Source organism: Sciurus vulgaris, assembly GCF_902686455.1.
Source record: "Sciurus vulgaris genome assembly, chromosome: 15".
In the NCBI taxonomy this organism is placed as follows: Eukaryota; Metazoa; Chordata; class Mammalia; order Rodentia; family Sciuridae; genus Sciurus; species Sciurus vulgaris.
Window position 1 is genome coordinate 77103836 of NC_136476.1, and position 22327 is coordinate 77126162.

General features: G+C 36.2%; 1 protein-coding gene across 1 annotated transcript; it reads right to left on the bottom strand.

Annotated features, from left to right (window-relative positions):
• Positions 1-50: 50 nt before the first annotated feature.
• Positions 51-21809, bottom strand: RAB14 (RAB14, member RAS oncogene family). The gene is made up of 8 exons (XM_079112285.1): positions 21543-21809; positions 13416-13474; positions 12302-12355; positions 10686-10863; positions 6815-6881; positions 4345-4432; positions 3961-3991; positions 51-2691 (listed from the first exon to the last, which is right to left on the bottom strand). Exons 2-8 carry the CDS (start codon positions 13465-13467, stop codon positions 2514-2516), a joined length of 648 nt encoding a protein of 215 aa, XP_078968411.1. The 5' UTR covers positions 13468-13474; positions 21543-21809; the 3' UTR covers positions 51-2513.
• Positions 21810-22327: the final 518 nt, after the last annotated feature.

Consider the following 22327-nt stretch of genomic DNA (forward strand, 5'->3'; position numbering starts at 1 on the left):
ACTACCCAGTGTCTGGCACACTGATGTTACAATAGGACAATTTGCTCCTCTACTTTTGAGCACCCAAGTTTATTATGGGGATCACACATGCAAATAATAAAATTTGGCCCCATGTACAGTCAATGGAGAACACTACCAGCCACCACACATGCTGACCTCAAACTGAAGGTCAAATGAAAATAATCCAAGGGTTATGTAAATATTAGGACGAAACTAGCTTAATTACTTATTGATGTGGTTTTATATGCTGCATATGGAGACCTCTTCATACAATGAATAAGCACAGTTATGTAATAATAACTGAACACTTACATCAAAAAACTCTTCACCTGAAGAAAATAAATCCTATCATAGTTCAGAAAATAATGCAACCAATTTTAATTTAATCTAGATACAGGTACTTTATTTACAAATATTTAGATTAATAGCATTTTGTTACATCAAATGAAGAGTACAGCAGTCTGAATAAATCCTTCTGTCACAAAAACAATTAAGACCCACTGTAACTAACTTTGGGAATCAGGGTATTGCACCTAAACAAGCAGTCTTTAGTTTGTGATTGCTACCTTAAATCCCAGTAGGTGGTTTGTTTGTTTTGTTTTTGTAATTATATACACACACCAGCAGGTCATGGTCCCTGGGCAAATCCCTTGTGATGCAACAGTGTAAGCAAAATGGACCAATGTAAGCCTAACAGAATATCCCAATCCACTCCAGGAATCTCCTTAAAAAAGTTTAACAGAGACAAAAATAAAAATGAGTCCACAAATAAACCAAATCCTATTTTCTGCACATTCCAGTTTTGGCTTTTATTTAACATTGACTATACAATACTCTGGAACTACGACAGGTTTATAGCCCAGAAAGATGTAATTTTATGTTAGTGTCTGTAAATAGGGATTTAAAATGTGTATTTAAAACACAACAGTTGAGCTGAGTGCATTTTATACAGTATGATCAGGTTTATCTATCCTACAATTCCAGTAACTTCTCAATCCCCAGCCACTGAACCATAAACGATTAAAAAATCAATCAACAGAAGTGAAGAACTTAGTAAAACAAACTATTTTCTAAAGAAGGAAGATTGTTTCTCTTAAAATATGTATTCTTTCAGTGGCCAAACCACCTAGGGCAAAGTAATAACTTACTTTGTATCAGCACAAACACTGAAACGCCATTAGAAACACTTTCCCTTTTACAAAAGGATTTATGCCAACATGACATAAACTAGCCCCTTCTACTATGAACACAAGAGATAATCTCATTTCACTGTGGTGTTAAAAATGCACAATTTAAAATCCCTTAACAGCAGACCTATGGTTCTGGCTATCTGGTTCACAATCTTGACCATTCCAAGAAGATAAAGATATAAAAGCTTAAAATGTGCAATAATAAACCCAGCCTTTTTTCTTTTTCTATACAGTAAGGCAAGAATGCAGCCCATAATGCAAAATGTTTACAAAAAGAGAAAAGCAGGTTAGCACATTGTCGATTGCACGAGAAGAGTTAAGAAAATCAGCAGGTAAGCCACAGTGCAAAGATGGAACAGAATCTGCTAGTGTTAATCCGCTGACGCTAGGAGCTCTTTCCAGCATAATGTCCCCAAACACTGCCAGCACCAAGGGGTGGAGCCAGTATTACTTGTGAACTGCAGTTGTGTCTATTTCCTTGTGTGAAATGGCAGGGAGTAACATGGTCACATACAGGTCATACTGTACAAACTGGTATTTTATACTGTTCCAATGCCAGTAATCAATTTATTTTCTTCATTAAAATAATATACACAAGATGTATTGTTAGTTCGGTTCCTTCAAATTTTATACATATTTACTTTCTGTTAAAGAGGAAAGGATAAATGGTGTAAAAAAAAAAAAAAAAAAAGATAAAGATAAAGCTATTAATTAAGCACAAGAGAAAAAATAAATGGATATTTTTCCCTGTGCAAGGCTAAGACAGAAGCAAACCTCATCAAGAAAAATGCCACCTGACAACAGGGAATTTATCCAACAAAACAAAACAAAACAAAAGCGGTTGTAGAAACCCTTCTCTACCATCAGAAGTCATTTCACAGCAATGAACTTACTGGTTACAACAAACATAAAACAGTTAAAGATAGGGAGAAAGGCTGAAGATATCATCAAATTAAACCGTACAGTGAGACAATGACTTGCCAAGGAGGGAGGGTAAAAATCATCAAGTCCAGCATCAGTGCTCAGTTTAAATCATATATTGGTGACATATCTATCACGAGGACAATTGAGGGGGGAAAAAAAATTCTAGATTTACCATGCAGGAGAGATTTATTACTCTACTTGCCTTTGATAACCTGATTACATCTAGTTGTTTAGCAGTTTAGTATTGTGTTAAACTGTTTTTACAACAGAGTTGTTTTTTTGTTTTTTGTTTTTTAATTAAACCCAGTAAGATGTACAGAAGACAACGTGGCAGTAAAAAGTACTGCTTCCAACAGACAGAGGTGAAAGGTCAAATGAGGGGCCACAGCAAAGAGGTCACTAGCAGCCACAGCCTTCTCTCTGGGGTTGAGGCTCACTGGTTAGCCGACCTCCCTGCGGGGCTGAAGGTTTGTGTTGTACACCAGACTCGGCGGCATTCAGATCCAGGCTTCCATCCTGAATGTTCTGATAGATTTTCTTGGCAGCCTCAAGGAAAGCATCTTCTACATTCTCTCCCCTAAGAGGCAATTAACAATTTTCTTTAAGAACCATAGATTTCTATAAATACCACATTATACATTGATTTTTTTTGCTAGCCTTTAGTCAACTACCATGATGTCTTCAACTCAGCCAGTGCTATCTAATAAGAGATTACTTGAAGACTGGGCTAAGAGAATGTGGGAAGATATTTCTGGTGGAAAGTGAATAAACACATACTAACATCTGTTTCCACAAACCCTATCTGGGCATTACATGTGTTCTAATCATTAAAATGGTGCATGTAACATAGAACATGATGGTTGAGATAGGTCATTTCTGTGACAACAGAGAGAGTATGCCAAATAGAAATGGAAATTTCTCCAAACAAGCTGAACAGGATTCCAGGATTTGCACTGTCTGATCAGACAAGCATGGACGGTCCTGTTTTTATCACATGATGCTAACACACTCATGCTTAGCCATGTTTACACTTCAGTTCTCTTGGGACTAACAACACAGGTAAGACTAAACAAAAATAAGTTAGCCCCCACTTGTCACTTGCAAGGACTTTTGACCTAACAAATGAAGAACAATGATTGGGAGTACAAGGATTCAATGGAAGAACAATTAGAAAATGATCATCAAGTCTCTGATTAGACAATATTCCCAGTCTGGCACATAATCCCAGTGACTCAGAAAGCTGAGGCAAGAGAATTCCCAGTTCCAGGCTGGTCTGAGCAACTTGGCAAGACCCTATTTCGAACACAGTGGTGGTGCTGGGGGTGGTGTAACTGGGTGTTAGAGCCCCCAGGGGTTAAAGCCCAATATCATACACACACGAAGATGATTCCTTTAAGTCATGCTTTTTAACATTATCCTAAGATTATGTGAACAGGTTAGCCAAACTTGCATCCAATATGCCAAATTCCTGTTATGAAAGTCAAACACTTTTGAAATGTAAACAGTTTCATTTATTAACCCAGGTTACCAATGGGTACAATCAAGGTACAATCTTTTAAGTAATAAAAGTTCACCTTATTTTTAAATGTGAAAAGGGAAGGGCTATTTGTTTATTGTTCTTCCTGCCATAAGAACTACAAGTGGGGCTGGTGATGTAGCTTAGTGGTAGAGTGCTTGCCTAGCATGCACAAAGTCCTCGGTTCAATCTCCAGCAGCACACACACACAGATGTATTAGTTATTTGTGTGTATCTACAATGTGTGTATATTACATACTTTTTGTATACATGGTTCTACTTTGAGAAACAGTATAACTGAAACATAATCGACACTTCAACTATACTTACGTTTTTGCACTTGCTTCAAGGAACAATAAGCCTAAAAATAAAATTGAGACTGTAATTAGGACATTTCAAACTAACTCACGAGAGTGTTTCTCTTCAGTAACATCTGAGTAAGTTTCCCCATCAGCTGTCAATATCCCTCCCGTAGTTACTGTATGAAAGAGGGTATGGTTTTGATTGGGATTATATCTTAATATTTCTCATTAATTACTTATACTATTCCTAAAATGAATTTCACTGAAGTAGAAACACATTTTATTCCTCATTCTTGAGATTTTTGATTAGTTTGCATTTTTAAAAATTTGTCAAATAATCTGCAGTATCAAAATCCCAACTTCTCTTAGAAATTCTCCCAAGTGTGATCATTAAGTGTTAAAAGAAACCCACCATTTTCTTCAGCAAACTGTTTGGCTTCTTCATATGTGACATCTCTCTGTGCCTCCAAATCTGCTTTATTTCCTATGAGAATTATTACCTAATTTGTAATCAAAAGAAAGACATCTTAAAACAAAAGGAACCATTTAAACCAACCACACAAATTCTGAAACCCAGAAAATCTTGACAGAACAAAAAGGCAACCAAGTACTAGCAATTACCCATCAGGCAGGTCTACAGTATCATAAAGACATTAGTAGGAAGAAAGACCTTCGAGGTCACACAGGCCCGAGCTCAACAAGCTTTCTGTAAAGAAGAGGTAGTGTATTTTTCAGGTTGTAGACCCCATATGGTCTCCACTTTTTTTTTTTTTTTTTGGTACTGGGGGGATTGAACCCAGAGGCACTTAACCACTAAGCCACATCCCCAGCCCATTTTATCTTTTCTTTTGAGACAGGATCTCGCTAAGTTGCTATGGCTGCCTTTGAACTTGCGATCCTCTTGCCTCAGCCTCCCCAATCGCTGGGATTATAGACATGTACCATCATACCCGGCCTACATATTCTTTGCTGTTTTGTTTTTGTTTTCTACTAACCCCTTAAAAATGTAAAAGCATCCTTAGCTTTGCAAACCATTCAAAACTAGGCTGTGGGTCAGATGTGATTCCACTGGCCAGTCTATTCACTTCTGGTATAGGCCAAAGATTGAGTAATATTACTAAATCACGTATATATATATGTATATGTACACATACATATATGTTTATTTATATATACATATCTATAAAAGGTTCTGGGACTATCAGAAAGTTTCAAAACCATTAGTTCCAACTCCTTCAGGTGACACATAGGAAATTAAAGCCCAAATAAGGCAAAGGGACTTGCCAAAAGCCACTCATTGGGTCAGTGGTAGGAGAACATTAGAACCAATAGGAAACCCTCACTGTGACCTGCAGACAAAGACTCTCCTACTATACTATCTCTAGGCAGGACTAAGTTCATAGCAGGTAAACACAAATGTGTATCCACGGGGGCAACTGAGGATGAGGGTCAGGGTTCAAATGCTATGGGCTCAAGTTCAGGGCAAAATATTGCACACCTTTTAATATTCAATTTGGAACCATCTATACAAGCAAAGTTATGCTAAAGTTAAAGAAAGCTCTGCGAAGTTTTAAGAAAACAGTGTGTAGTCTTGAAATAGCAAAGGATTTTGGCCTTTCTATGGGGCAGTGCCTTCTGGAGGACCAGCTGTCAGAGGTATGCTGTGTGTGTGTGTAAAAGCTTATTTTGCACATCAAAATCTCCCTGTCCTTTCCCCTTCCAAACAGATATAGTAATCCAGGTAGGGGGTCAATTAAAAGGTGCTTCCATCAGTTAAATTTTTTTCATGTGAAATTACTGCACCTGGCTTTTACACTTTCAAAAATTTGTGTCCAGTGAAGTAAATAATCACTTTGACCCAAATGTAAACCTGCAAGGACATCAATCAAGCAGTACAACAAAAGTAAGCATTCTTCACTCAATATGAACAAATGCCCCCTGAGAAGGAAAGAAATCCTAACCTATAATCCATTAGTCTTTTAAAGAATAGCACTTAAAAAAAGATACCAATTTTTTTAAAAATCAAGTCTGGTAAAAGTCAAAATCACCTAATACAGGGCTATAAGACAGGTACTCAAAACAAGGAAAATTGCCTGCAGTATGGTTAACTAGACCAATGCCTTGGCTTCATGAGAGGTAAGGAGAGAGGAATATGTCTCCCTCCCAATTACTTAAGAATTTCAAAATCAGGCTTCTCATCTCATGGAGAGGGGACACACAAAGTGGCATGCTAATATCACAGAGGTATAGAACATACTGGCAACAAAATGAGAATATCTATCAAAATGAGAATATCTATAACTTCTATATAGAAGCCAAAGGCAACTTTATAGAAAATGTAATTTATGAGCTAGACCTCCAGGAAGAGATTTATTTTCTTCTTCTGAAGATCTGGTTAGATTGTAGGTATAAAGGAGACAGGAAGGACATGCCTAATTTGATTATTACATTCCTTCATGGACCTTATACAATAAGTATCTTTAACATTTTACCTGAAATAACTAGACTCACAGCAAAACAGTCCTGTGTACCCTTTTAAACCACAAACATGAACAAAAAAACCAATTATAATAAAACAGAAAACCTGGAGCAATTAGAACTAGAAAAAATGTTAAGTTTTCTTCAGTTAATTTAAGAATAAAATAAAGATTCTTGGGGCTGGGGATATAGCTCATTGGTAGCATACTCGCCTAGCATGCATGAGACTCTGGGTTTGATTCCCAGCACAACAACACACACACACACACACACAAAAACAACAACAACAACAAAAAACCTCATTCCTAATACCCAAATATAAAAATCTCACCAGTAAAAGGCTTTCCTGTTTGGATTAGCTTAGATCTTAACTTTTCTGTATAGTAAGATATCATTTAACTTACAGTATTTGGATTGGTGAGATTCCTTGCATCTGTCAACCAGCTGCTTAAGTGGTTATATGTACTTCTTCTGCAAAAATTAAAGTTTAATTTTGTTGACTTCCACATACAACTACCATTTAAACAGAAAATAAGAAACTTCGGCAAATATTTAAAATACACGCTTTAGTCAATAGATCCTAAGAGTGTTTTTACTTTGACTAGACAAGTTACTCTGAAGAACAGTTGTGAAATACAACCATGTAATTTTCTAAAAACCTAGCTAAACTCATTATGTTTAAATAAATAACACCCAACAACTATGTTAAAGACATGTCAGAATCAAATTATTTACACTTAAAGTATACCCATAAATAAACCAGTAAGTAAGCATGGAACAATTTGAAGTCAAAATCAAGATTATTTTGAAATTATTCAGATTTTCAACCACAAAATGGACACAACATAGTACCAAAATGCCTAGTCAATGACACATTCAATAGAAAACATTTTTTGCGTTTTAATTTTCAATTAGAAACCAAACAATTGCAGTATAAGTTGGTACGTAATTCATCTTTCCTTAGTAATAATTTAAAGAGTAAGTTAATTATAAAGCATAAAAACTGGTTTTAAAAGGGTATTTTGTACACTCAACTGGAAATTCAAGTTCTCAGATATCAGAAAGGAAGTTTAGCCTCACTTTGCATTCTTTTTTACCCAGCGGCATTTCCAGATTCAAATGTCCTATTTCTCTACTTTCTTCAAGCAAAAGTTTAAAAAGTCATAGGCTAATTTTGCACTAGCCAAGTCGGCCCCAGGATAGCAAGCAAATCCAAATACAAATGGTCCAACTTATGATGCTTCCACTTGATTTTACTATAGGTTTATCAGAATATTATGTGCATTTTTTACTAATGCTATTTTCAACTTAAAAGGAATTATCAAATTTAACTCCATTGCTAAAGAACATTTGTAATGTATGATAATATACAGAGTAAAACAAAGAAGTCAAGCTATAATTTATGAAGTTAAAAATGTTTCTGATTTTTAGACTCTGAACATTAATCCATCTTACTCATATGCCATGTAAGGAAAGAGAAGGCCATAGGGATTCAGATCAAGATCTACAACCCTGTCACACATACCATGTGTCCTTAAAGTGTTTCTAGGTTAGCCTTGTATTGAATATATTCCATGATCTCTAAATGCCAGTGCTCAGATAATATTTACTATTCCAAATATTTACTCTTTCCCCAATGGGAACTGAGAAGAATTCCTTATTCAGATGCTTTTTTTCCCTTTTTTTGACTATCTCAAATTATACATAAATCAGACCCAAAATGTCAAAAAATGATGTCACATATCAAGATAGCACCTTTTCCCTAATGGTTTAAAATGTTCTAAGTAAACAACACTCAAATATCATTTTTAAAAAGCACAAGCCTTACCACTGCTCAATGTTGGCAGTACCAGCATATTGTGACTTCACACACATAGGGATGTTTTATTTCTTACACAAATGATAACTAAATCCAAACAGACTTATTCTGATTTTGATGAATTTAAAAATTTCAAAGCTGACAGGAAGAGTGAATTGTTATAAACTGCCACCACTCTGGTAAAAAGAAAAGTCTACACATCCTTTGTTAGTAGCATCAAGATCATGTAAATCATATTATTTACATGTACCTTCACTTCTGCCAATGATCCAGGTAATTGTTGGGTTACTAATTTGAAATTCACTATAATTTTTTATCTATGAATAAAGAATCATTCAAATACCCATTAACTGGTGGTTCTAGTACTGAAAAAAGTACTAAAATATTCCTAACTTTAGGGTGGACATTAGATATATATCAAAACTGATTTGGCAAAACAACTGCAATGATTGATAAGCTCTGCTCTCAATTTAGAAATGTATCCCATAACAATCACAGTTAATGCCAAGAATTAAAAGTCTTATTAAAGCAGGGACTTGAAAGTTTACAAAATATCAAGTATTAAGAATAGGAAAACTGGTGTCGATGATGCCAACATCAATGTCACTATAAAGTGTCAGTCAAGAAAGCACTGTGTAGAGCCTGAAGTACCTGTTATCTGTAACAATTACATGCACTTTTATTGAAATACAATCATCAGGAAGTTTACCCTTTTAAGGTATATAATTTAGATGTTTTTAGTGTATTCAAAATTGCGCACTGATTACCACTATCTAATTCTACAAGATTTACATGACCCCAAAGAGAAACCCTCCCAGTAACTCCGCATGCCCTGGCAATATTCTGTCTCTGTGGATTTGTCTATTCTGGATATTTCATACATGGTATCATATAATATGTGGCCTCCCTACCTGGTTTCTTTCACTTAGCATGTTTTTCAAGGTTCATCTCCATGAAGCATGTATCAGTACTTCATTTGTTTTTATAGCTGAAAAACAGTCTATTGTATGGATATACCATATATTTACCCATTCATCAGTTGATGGACATTCTATTGTTACTACCTGAAGTACTTTTGATGACTTGAATAGACATATTTTACTATATGTTTAAAAGATGTTTAAAAGCAAAAACATTTTAAATGTAAGTTACATTTTAGGTATAAATCACCATATTTAAATTTATTAATAATGCAAGGCATTTTTAATAAAGGAAGACATTTCTACACAGATAGCCAGGTTTTTAAATAGTCTTATAACATAATACCATTTACTGATCATGTTACCAACAGCCAGGCTAAAGCAAACAGCATTTAAGGCTTATTTTACTGTTTTTCCCTGAGACCACCCAGTTCTAGAATTTACTGAGACTTTAGGTACTATAGTTACAATCAGACACCATCTTTATTCCAAGGCAGCATTTCCCATAGTGTGTGTTCCTCAATAAAATAAACTTAGGAAACACCAAATTAAACAAAGTTAAACAGTAAGGAATTTCTTTACTGAAGAATTTCTCAAGGTCTTAATATGCTAATCCACACTGCAACTCTATAAGAGGAAATAGTATAAAGCATTTCCTAAACAGAAATATGCTTCAAAGTAATTATCGCTTGGTCCCACTCACCTATCTCTACCCCCTAAAAAGAGAGAGTCACGCTGCTTTTGATTGGTGCTTTGCATCAACATGAAAGGTGATCCAGTTCATTTTCTAGCTTACAGGAGACAAACAGCACAGTTTTCCATGTTCTCCAAAGTAAACCTTACAGTCCAGTTTTGTTACTTTATATCAAGTGCCTTGAGTTTCCAGAAATAGCCATGTTGATATAAATTTAATCCTGCTGCGTGTGGTATTAAAAGTCACTTCAATCCATGTTAGGACAAAAAAGAATTTAAGTAAATGAACAATTAAATATTTAAGTATTATACATAAATCACCATCTAAATGTCAAAAAAAATGATGCTATATATATTAAAATAGCACCCTTTTCCCTTCAGATGCTAGCATAAGAAACACTCGCAATCTATCATGCTGGATTAGCAAAACTGTATATTTAACTTTTTGGTCTTATTTTCAGAAGGCATCAATTTTAGCACTAGAGGCTGAATGAAGTAACTCCTCAAGACCTGCTTGCTTTCTACTGAAGTGAAAGAACAAAGAAAGCTTCGTATATAATCATTTCTTCTCAAACAATTCAACTGATGCTGCTTTTCAGAACTGTATTCTTCAACTAGCTCCACCCACCATCTCCTAAAGTTTTCTTCAATTGTACCAACTTTCAGAAAAAAAACCAACATGTTATATCAAGTTGTACAAAGCAACTTAAATTGTAAAACCAAATACATTCAGTCATCCAATTACAAACTAAAGAAAGCCTAAATCAATAACAAATAAACCACATTTCTCAAAGCAGATTTCTATTCCCAAGTATGAAGGTTGAAAAGTTATTCACCTCTTACCTAGTGATATCATACACCATAAGTGCACCCGCAGCTCCTCTGTAGTAGCTTCGTGTAACAGCTCTAAACCGCTCCTGTCCTGCTGTATCCCAAATCTGGAGTTTGATTTTTTGGCCACTAACTTCAATTATTCTTGTACCAAATTCAACACCAATTGTGTGAGGACAATCAGCCATAACTGTTAAGGAGGGGGAAAAAAATATAATATCCCAACTTTCAGAAAACTTCAAATTTAGACTACTGGGGAAAATCCACTGAATAATCAAAAGACTAATATTTGTAGGCTCTAGACTAATTCTACCACTGGGGAATGGGAAACAGGGTGGGGGAAGCAAAGAACTAGAAGTCAGAGAAATGTGAATGAACTAGTATAAGGGTCAGCAAACTTCTGGAAAGAACCGAACAATAGATTTTTTTAAGTTTTGTAGGCCAGAAGGGCTCTGTCACAACTACCCAAACCTGCCTCTGAAGGAAAAAAAAGCAGTCAGACAACACGTAAAATAGACATGGCTGTTCCAATAACATTTTATTTTAAAAAACAGGCAATAATTGGATTTAACCCACTAGCTACTGTTTGCTGACCCCTTGGACTAAAAGAATCTGCAATGTACAAATAAGATTTTTAATAAACTCTTCACAATGCCAAAATTATACTAGTGAGCCATCTGACAATCATTACCTATTTTAAAAAAATCAACTAAAGATTTCAGGACTCTAGGAATTGTTAGTCAAACAAATTTTACCCTGGAAAATATTATCAGTGTCTCAAAGAAAATCATCTCACCACATTTAATAAATACTTATAATTACACACTAACAAGTTACATACATCTAAGCCAAGAGTACAAGTCCTTTCCTTATAATTAGATCACTTAAAACCTAAACTCACTATTCTCTGGTACAATTACACAGATGAAAGGACACTTCATAAGATGTTACATCAAATCTCTGTGGTAAGTAGCACAAAAATGCTATAGAAATAACTTCAACATATACAAACAACTTCACTTATGTTTAGCATATCAATCACAACAAATTGCCCCCTTCGCTTATCACCCAAAGTGTAAGTGTTGTATTCTGAATCTTAATCAACTGGTCATAAATATAAAAAATTCCATTTTAAGTATTTCATATCTAATGGTTAGTTAACAAATGATATATGCAGCAAATGTACCATAATAAGATAATCCATTTCTAAAACAAAGAATAATAAAAGATTATTTAAATTTGACATTATTCTATGCATTTTTTAAAAATAACATTTTTATCATCAAGAAATCTAAATAAGTGAGTCAGATTGATCATATGCCATATATAAAAATTAACACTCTGGGCTGAAGGTGTAGCTCGGTGGTACAGAGTGCCTGCCTAGCATGTCCAAGGCACTGGTTCAGTCCCCAGCACCACAGAAAAACAAAAAAAAAAAACAATACTCAATTTGGTAATGTTTCATTTTACCTATACCAAAGTAAAAAAATCATTGTATCTAAAGACAAAAGTGTAAATATAGGGAAAGTTATATTTAAATTCATAAAGTACATTGAAAATGACTTAAAAAAGTAGAAATGTGACAATGAAGAAGGCTACTAAAGTTTTCCTTCATATATTGAACTTACATTTTTTTTCTGTAAACTGATGAAGCAAACAAGATTTTCCTACTCCCATGTCCCCTATTTAAAAAAGAGAAAAGAAGTTTAAGATAGCAATTACATTTCTCAGTTTTATATTATCATCATATGCGATGACTCTTATGCCCCTTACCATATCATATCACAAGTTTCTGGAACACTTAGAAAATGTGGTTTTCCCTTCTTTATAATAGATTAAAAAGATGTGTAGGTACATTTTCACTGACCAGTTCCAACCTTTAACAGCAAGAGAATTTGGTTATAAATTATTATGTTAACAGTGAGCCATCAATTCTACCGGGAAATTATGAAAATGTTACTACTTTGAGCTGTATAAAAGTTTTTTACCCCCTTAACTGAACACACAGATGCAAAGGAGTAACAAATGAGGTAGCATATTAGTAGAAATAACAAACTTAACTAAATTTTGCAAGCTTGAATCACTAGATCCTCTGTCTTATCTCATATTTTTTCTATATTTTTTCTCATATTTTTTCTTATAGAATGCCATAAAAGAAAAGCATTTGTATCACATGACTGTGACAAAACAAATCTCATTCGTGACTACACTACAGCAACCCTAACCCTAACCCTAACCCTTGGTAAAGAGAGGATTACAAAATTACATAAACATTAGAGCAAAAAGTTCTAATGTGAAAAATTCATCAAAAGGCGTGTGGACTTAAACTATTATCTTACAACTATACATGACTGAAAAGCATTAAGACTCAATTTGGGCAAAATCTTGAAACAAAGGGAATATACCCATATTATATTTTATGTGTATTACAGAAATTATTCTGAATCAATGTTCTCTTCCTATTTTTGGAATCCAGGGGAATATCTGAATTTTCAAGTAATTTTTAGAATATTTCAGCACCACTAAAATATTAATCACATTCTTCATTCCTAGTATTAACAATTTATCAGGTAGCCTTCAAGAACAACCAAGATCACTTCACAAGGTACCCAGCACTATACTACAGAAGTATCTAGGGCCACAATGCAAAAGGTATATTTACATATACAAATGTTTAAGTATACAAATGTTTTGTATATCAACATTCTTTAGGGAATTAGAGTATAAGTTAAATAAACTTACCAATAATAATATATTTAAAGATGTAAGAGTAGTTGTATGGTGCAGTTGCCATGGTGGCACTAAAAACAAAGAAAACTGTGTTACTGCAGAAGGAAACGTATACACAAGTTATCCAAACTTATCACTGCTAGCCTTTAAAAAGATACAGGTACTGTAAATTATTTCATATATATATATATATACACATACATATACACACACACACATATATAAAATAAAGTACACTGAATGCAAACAAAATGTTGGTTACAGTGAGTAAAATTCTCTTCACCAATGATCAATACACCAATTCTCTTCAATAAATGGGGCTTTAACATTATCATGCACTAGCCACAGAAATATGAGACACCATATATACAAAAAAACTCCAATATTTCACTTTAGGAATATCTAAAAAGAAATGTTACTCTGGAAAAATTTCCAAAAAAAATCTCTAAAAAAAGAGTCCTCCACCCCTTAACATCCCTTCTGCTGTTAACAGATCAAGAAAGTTACAGACAGTATACTTATTCAGTTGGATTTTAAACAGAATGATAGAAAGTAAACACAAACATAACTTTTATCGTCTACTCTGAATCAATAGCAGAGCATTCAATGAGCAATCACATGATTTCCAAATCAAGATGATGTCAGAATTATATAGAATTACATGAAACTATGGTTACTATGTATTTTATTTTTTAAAAGGACAATTATCATTGGCAATTTCATATGGTTCAACACAGGACTTGCAGATTAATAATATATTAGGGGTGTGCTGAAGAAATAATAGATGCTGAGAAATACTACCAGAAAAATTTACTTGTGCTTGTAAAATTTGAAAGTTTATATATAAAGATATTTCAAAAGGTCACAGCCCATTCATTACCTTCACACAGACTTAACCTAAAGAACTCTAATTTGTTTCCAATTTTAAGAACTTTAAAAAAAATTCTCAGCAGGGTGTGGTGGCACACACCTAATAGTTACAGTTACTCAAGAGGCTGAGACTGCAGACTGCTTGAGCTCAGGAATTCAAGACCAACCTGGGTAACACAGTGAGATGCCATCTCAACAATGACAACAAAAATTTCTCCAAACAAATCATATGAATGCCTTTAATGTGTCAGACACTGTGCTGGTGCCAGAGAAACAAGGGGTAATTCTAATAATGGCAATAACTTCTAATAAAGTTTATTCTCATCAGTTATACATATACAAATGATATAAATATAAAAACCCATTTTTTGAAAATTGGTTTACAGTATTTTTTAAAATTTGATTTGTACTGTGCTGGTCAATATCAAATTACACAAGCAAGATATCTGATATGACTAGAGAAATTCCTCTATTGAAATTATACCAAATTTCAAGGAAAGTTTCTATATAAATAACAAAATTTACCTGTAGAAAGAATATTCACAATAAGTGAATCATTATCAAGGAAGAGGAAGTTCTTAATTAGAGCAAGTTATTAAACAATCACTTCACACAGTTTAGTCTTCCCATTTAGCTAATGCATTTCATTCAGTACAAGCAGATTCCTTGCTCCCCATTACAGTCTGGCATGTTGTAACACATTTACAATCAGTCTTCTACATCATAGAAAACTCCCTTAACCAGTTCTGTCAGGAAAGGGAGTTTTTCGAGTTAGATTAACTCTGATTTGGAATATCACTTTCCATCTCTTTTCCAGCCACTAGGGACTTAAAACTTTTAAGAACGAACTTGGTCTTGAGGTTGAACTTGGTCTGGATTATTCACCAGATCTCTGAACCAGATGCCAAACACAAAAAAACCTCTTGCATTAGAAATGATTTTTAAAGGTTATTAACTTCCTAACCTGCATTACTTTTCTCCATGAAAAGAGTACACTTTTTTTCTAATTAATTTTTAACTCCTATACGCTTCTTCCCCTACTTGAACTTCAGTAAAAGTAAATAGTCACTTTTGAATTACTGTTTCTCTCGTGCTCCTTCCCTTAATTTTCCTATTTTCTTTCCATCTTCTAAAAGTTACAGCTGTATATACTTTGCTCCCTTCTATTTTACTGTATTACAATTACAAGGACTGGGGCTGAATCTCAGTAGTAGAGCACAGGTTTAGGAAGTATAAAGACCTGGGTTCAATCCCCAGCAACACACACACACACACACACACACAATTATGGCCTCAAACAATCCCAATTTCTACCTCAAATGCTCAAAAGACTAATCATTAAATTATAACCCAATTCTAGTTTTACAAATTTGTGTACTTGCTTATTATCACACAAAGCATTCATTAATTAAATATCTACAAAGTTAATAAATTGAGAATTTTAATTAGAAAATCAATATAGTATAAACAAAATAATCACTACTTCAGATTGAATACAAGCACTTTTCTTTGCCTCTACCTCATCACACAATTTTGGGGCTCAAGTTTCTTTAAGAAAACAAACAAAAACAAACCTAAAAACAGAATTAGAGGAAAACTACTCAAACTTACTAATTTCTATATAAAAAAGGAAACAAAATACCTAACACCGTAGCTGCTAACCCAACATACCCCGGCTCTTTTTACTCCAACATAAAAAACTGGTTGGTTTAAAAACATTCCAATAGTTTATATTCAGTCAACTATATATTTGCAATAGAACTATATTCAAGGGGCCCCTATGCTTAGTATTACTTTAAAAAAGGATTTCTCGGTCTCATTTCTTAAACACCAAACAGCACCAATTAGTTAGTGAAAAGCATACCTTTGCGTAGCTTTGTAAAGGGAAATTTTTCCTTTTTTTTTTTGCTTTTGCTTTACCTTCTGAGAACTTAAAAGATCCAAAAGAGGGGCAAGAAATGTTGGTCTATTCAAATACTCTGAAAACACAAGTCCACTCAACACTACAATTTCCACTACGTGGAGTGGGGAAAAAACAAACAAACAAACAAAAACACCTTGGTAATGTTCTATAACTTGTATACAACTCCTGATGTGATCAGAAATGCACTTCCACTTCTTTAGCATTTAAATAAAGATGACATACAGACAAGATCTCCTTTAATGCTTCTGATTTTGTATGTGTGTTGATAGGGACTAAACCAGGGCTTTACTATTAGCCAGGGCTCTACCACTGAGCTACAGTCCCAATCCTTTTTGAGACAGGGTCTTGCCTAGTTGCCAAAACTAGCCTCAAACTTGCAATTCTTCTGCTTTGGCCTCCTAAGTAGCTGGGATTAAAGAAGTGGACCACCACATCAAGCCACTTCTGATTTACAAGGGGAAAAAATTACTATATTTCAGACAACAGGCATCATCAAATACATGATGAACAATTTGTAAACTAACAACAAACACAATTGTTACAGTTATCATTTACTGGGTACAGAACATGTGCCAAGCAATATGCTAAACATTTTACATGTATTTCACTTAATCTTTACTAGCCTTACAAAATAGTTACTATTATCTCTCATTTTACAGATGAGAAATAGTTGCAACAGGTCAGTAACATGTCCAGGCCACAATTTAAGTGGACATGACACTACAGCATCTGACACTGTCTGTCTGCAGAGATTCCTCTTTAACCACTACATATTCCCGCCTCCTCCACATGGTTATGAAAAACTCAGTGGTATTGCTTTGGGACACAGAGCTTTCTCAGTTCACTCACTTGGTCCTAATTTAATATTGTGAGTAAGAAATATAAAACAATTACATGCAAAAGATGCATTGTGATAAAAATTTGTAGGTACAAATGAACAGTAATATTAGCAGTCATTATCATTTATCTACTTTAAAAAGTTTCATGAAAACTAACGATTGAGAGTAAACCACATGATGATGTGCATTACTTTTCCCTATATTGTCTTACATAAATTCATTAACTCTCACAACTCTGTAGAATCATTACTGTCATGTTAAATTTGAAGAAACTGAGGTCTGGAGATATCTGCTAATTTAACCAGTGTTACAAGGTAGTAAATGGTAGAGCTAAAACTTGAACCCAGGCCTGATTCCAAAGCCATGGTTTTCCCTAAAGGACCTAATTAAATGGCATATACAGGTAGACAGATAAAATTTCCCAGTTGTCAAGAGAAATGTTTACTAAATGCATAACAAACCCAAATTGTTCCATGTAGTCAAATGATCCCTCTTATGTTAAGCATTACACTTAATTTGGCTTTAACAAAGGATTTTTCAGCTTTATATCTTGAATATGAAACATACTACTATTAAGGTCAGACATATATTTTAAGATGGGGTATGTCAACACATAAAACACATGTTTTTCACTTAACAAACTCATAAACATATTTCCATATAAACATTAGTCACTGTTGTGCCAAAAGAAGAACACACGGTCTTCATTTACTAAATCAGATACCGTCCTAATTATACAAATATTTAAATGACTAGTTTTGCAACGTGCAGGCACAGAGATGTGAACTCTGAATGCCACACTTCTGTAAAGTTATCGGTATATTTAAACATCTTCAAAATAATCCAAATCATCCTTTGGTTCCCAAATCCACTTAAAAATATTCTACAGAAACAAAAACTTCAGTCCATAAGGCTGTGTGATACACTTAATGCACCATTTTTATAGCAAAAAAAAAAAAAAAATGAGAACAATCTTACATTCCCATCAACAAGGAAATGGCCGAATAAAGTACATGTATATGTACTATGAAATCATATACATTCAGTTTAAAAACCAGTTAGACTTATGTGCGTTAATCTGGAAACATATCAATGATTTTGTTAAGTTAAAAATGCTGCAGTTTTGAGATAGCATACCTCATTTCAAACACACACATACTCAGAAAATACATGTCTGAGAGAATAAAGGGCAAAGAGGGAAATTATAAACCTTATACATTCCTGCAGTAACATAAGAAAAAACTATTTCATTTGGTAATGTGTTCTAAAATACACAAAGTATGAAAATAAAAAAAATAACACCCAATAGCGAGGATTTTTTTCATTTTTTAATAGTTTAACTCCTTACTAAGTTTGTTTATACACTTTCACATTATTTTATGGCCATTTTACTCTACTTCTTAGAGCATATGATGTTACTGTAAAATTTTTACATGGCTGATTCAAGACAGCATGGGAAAAGCAACCCACTAAATATTCCTGGTGATCTGAAGTCTTTCTTCGCCTCACTGTTCAGGATCTTTTGTTTTTGTTTTTTCCAATAAGCAATACATTTACCTATAAACACAAGCACCAAGATGGACTGCTTTTGTGATTTAATCATGAAAATATTATCTACTGAGCACAAAGCATTGTGCTAGATTTGATAATACAATGATCAAAAAAGATAACATTGTGTCTTCCTTGAATTCAAGAACAGAAGTATGCTAATTTACTTACAGGCCCACTAAAGTGGAATGCTACCTGTCAGGTAGATACAAAACTTCTGCAGCTAACAACTTAATCTAATCAAAATGAGTGGTGAATTTCCTTTCTGCAACAGTATTAGAAGTTCTGAAAATAATACGCCCCTTTTTGGAGACCCACTTTAAAAAAAAAAGAAAAAAAACTCACATTTCACAAAATAGTTAATGTGAATGATTATAATAACTGGATTGCTTAAAGTGTCAAAAAAAAAAGGGCAAAATCTTCCATTTAATTATGGTATGCTATTGAATAGGAAGTACCTTTGTTCATATAAATACTTAACAGTCAAAAAACAAAATTCTGTACTTGCTACTAGAGTTTAAAAGGATTAGTTAACAGTGAATTTTTTACTGGCGATGTACTACTCTATTTTGTATACATTTAAAATTGTCTAGAATAAAAAGGTCTTAAAAACTAAAATATAATTAACTCCAATCTGTTTGCAAACTGCTTTTTCCTACCATGGCTGACACTTGTTTTGCTTTGGTACTGGGGATTAAACCCAGAGGTGCTTTACCACTGAGCTACACCCCCAATCTTTTTCATTTTTTATATTGAGAGAGACTTACCATTCGATTCTCCAGTTAGTCTTCCAAGTCACTGAACTGAAGGCAGATGCCACTGACTTTTAACCACATAAAAATGCTATGAGCTTTTTTTTTTTTAAAGTGGAATATCTCTCAATAGTCCTAGTTTTAACATTGTTATCTTGAATCTTACTAAGATTAAGAAAGATATTTGATAATTACAAAAATTACTTTTAAGAACACAATTCTGTTGGAAAGTTGAAGTATGCAACAATTATAAAATTTAACAGGAAATATAAAAAGTGAAAACATAGCTTTAATTCCAAGGAATTTTTATTAGTGCATTATAATTATACATAATAGTGGGATTCATCATGCTATTTTCATATATGCACATAACCAAGGAATTTTTAATATATCAGAATCTAAGGCTTTACATCTTTATAATCACTGCCATTTACTGAGTACTTATTATATCCCAACTACTTTATAAACAATCTCTAATCTTAAAAACTCCTTTTACAAATAAGGAAACTAGGTCAGAGAAATGATATACCCATGGTTATATACTACTAAGTGCAGAGCCAGGATTAAAGCCCACTCTTTAAAAGTCAAACTCTTCAGCTCTCTAAAGACTTGCTCCACTCATTCATACAACAGATATCACACACCCATTACAGGCACTGGGTCACTTAAATTGAGCAACTTTCAAAAGGCTTTCCTTAAATCCCACTTAATCTAAAATGTAGGTACAATTACTCCTTTTATAGATAAGGACACTGAGTCTGAGGGATTAACTCACTCACATAAGGTCACTTATCTAGGAAGGGACAATACTGAAATGGGACTAGGCAGGTGGACTACAAAACCTTAACTACTACATGCCTCAAGTCATGATCAAGTAAAATCACCAAAAGAGAACTCTGGAAAAAAACTTTGGAAAGTCTTGAGAGAGAAAGAAGTGGAAGTTGGATTATTGTAAGGTCAAGTTTGTCCTCAATAACTGTACCCAAATAAAAAAAGGTAGTTGGATCAGTAATGCACTAAATAGTAAATTTTCCAAGAGTTCAAATTTGAGCTCTGACACTTGCTGCGGGAACACCAAGAAAACACCTGCCTTCTGGGAAACTACTACTTCACAAACGAAATGGAAATCCTGCAATATCTCCTCCAAGGTTTGTGAGCATGAGGATTTGGCAGTGTAGCAGCTGACCTGAAGACTCCAGGTCATAAAAGGGTAATCAGTTATCATCCAGAGCAAACAGAGGAAAAAAGGAATTCAGTTGTCAGACACGACCAGACAGGGTCTCTGGACTAACTTGGAGTATAATATAGAGAACACCAGCCACAGTGTGGAGAGAAGTCGGTCTGTGTGTACCATCGTTAGCCAGCTACATCACAACTTCAGGCCTCAGTTTCCACACTTGTAAAATGGGGAACAATGCAACCCTATCTTCAAGGACGACGTGAGGCCATATAAGCATAAGTATAGACAGCTCTCTGTGCCCGGCACACAGCAGAGTGCAGACCCTCGAAACGTTCTTGTTGCGTCTTCTTTTTTTAAATTCTGGAAATGCCAAAACTTTTTTCTTCATCATTTCTAAATGCTATGTAGGTTCTGAGCCTTCCACGAAATCCACGGGACTTACAGAGGCTCACCAAATCCAGAACCCGGCAAGCACAGACCCACAGACCCGTCCCCAGCCGGGTCTAGACCCGCTACCCACATCGACAAGGGCACGGGAGCTAGTCTAAGATGCCGGTGAGGCTACGGGCTGCTGCCTTTTGTACTCGGGACCAGATGCGGCCTATGGGGTGCGAATGCCACGTCTGGGGCTCGTGGGTGGACGGCGGCGCGGCTCGCGTGGGTAAACACTGCGGGGGAGGCCTGCGGCCGCGGGGACAGCGGCGGGAGAGAGGGGCCCGCGGGAGCCGCGGCTCTGCCCGGGAGGCGGGGAAGGAGAGGCGGAACACACCCTTCCCCGCACGCCCGGGAGCCCTGCGCCCGGCGGGCAGCACGAGGGGACCCGGGCGGCGCAGGGGACACCTGCGCCCCCGCACGCGTCCTGTCAGGCCGGCGCCGCGGCGCCCTCCGCCGACCCGGGCTCGCTGCGGCCTGCGGGGCCTGGCCCGGGCGCCGCCCGCCGCGGCCCGCTCGCTGCCGCCACCGCCCCTTGCAAGGACCAGGCGAGGAGGCCCGGGCCGGACGGACACTGCGGAAGGCCTGGGTTACCTGGGGGGTTGCTGGTGGCTGGGCAGCTTTCCGGGCGGGAGGGGGGCGTCAGGACGAGGAAGAGGAGTGCGGCCGCGGCGGGAGAGGGGGCGGGGGCGGTTGGCCGAGCCCCGGCAGGTAGGCGGGCTAGCCAAGAGGTGCAGACGCGCCGGCGGCAGCAGCGGTGACGGCGGCGACTGCTCCTGCGGCTCCCTCAGGATCTTCCTCGGGCTGGTCCAAGATGGCGGCGCTCCCTGCACAGGGTTTCCTGTCACCCTCGCAATGGGCCGGACCACAAAAGAAGGGGGGAGGATGCGCGCGCAGCTGGCGGAGCCCGGAAGAAGGTGGTGGAGGTCGGCCCTCTGGCCACGCCCCTTTCCCGGTCCTCCCCTTTTTACTCGTCGAGCAGCCGCCGAGGCCCGCCCCACTAGACTCGCGACTGAAGGGGCGGGGGAAAGCACTGATGCGCAAGCGCAGTCGCGTGTCCTCGCCTCCCTGGGAACTTAGTGCGCAGGTTTGCGTGGAATCAGCTGGGGTGCGGGTGCGGGTGCGTGTGTGTCTTGGAGCTCTACGGCTGTTGGTCTCTGAGACTTTTTCACTATTTTGAATGCTAGCAGACACCACTTAAGTGGACCCTTGCGGTATACTGGCCACTGTGCTAAGCATGCATTTACTGCAGTCTTTCAACATGTATGTACTGATTGGTTTATACACAGCCGTGAACAAGGCAGACTAGGTCCCTGACCAACCACCCCAGAGATATCTCCCCATTTCAGCGGTGGCGAAACTGAGGTTCACATTGATCA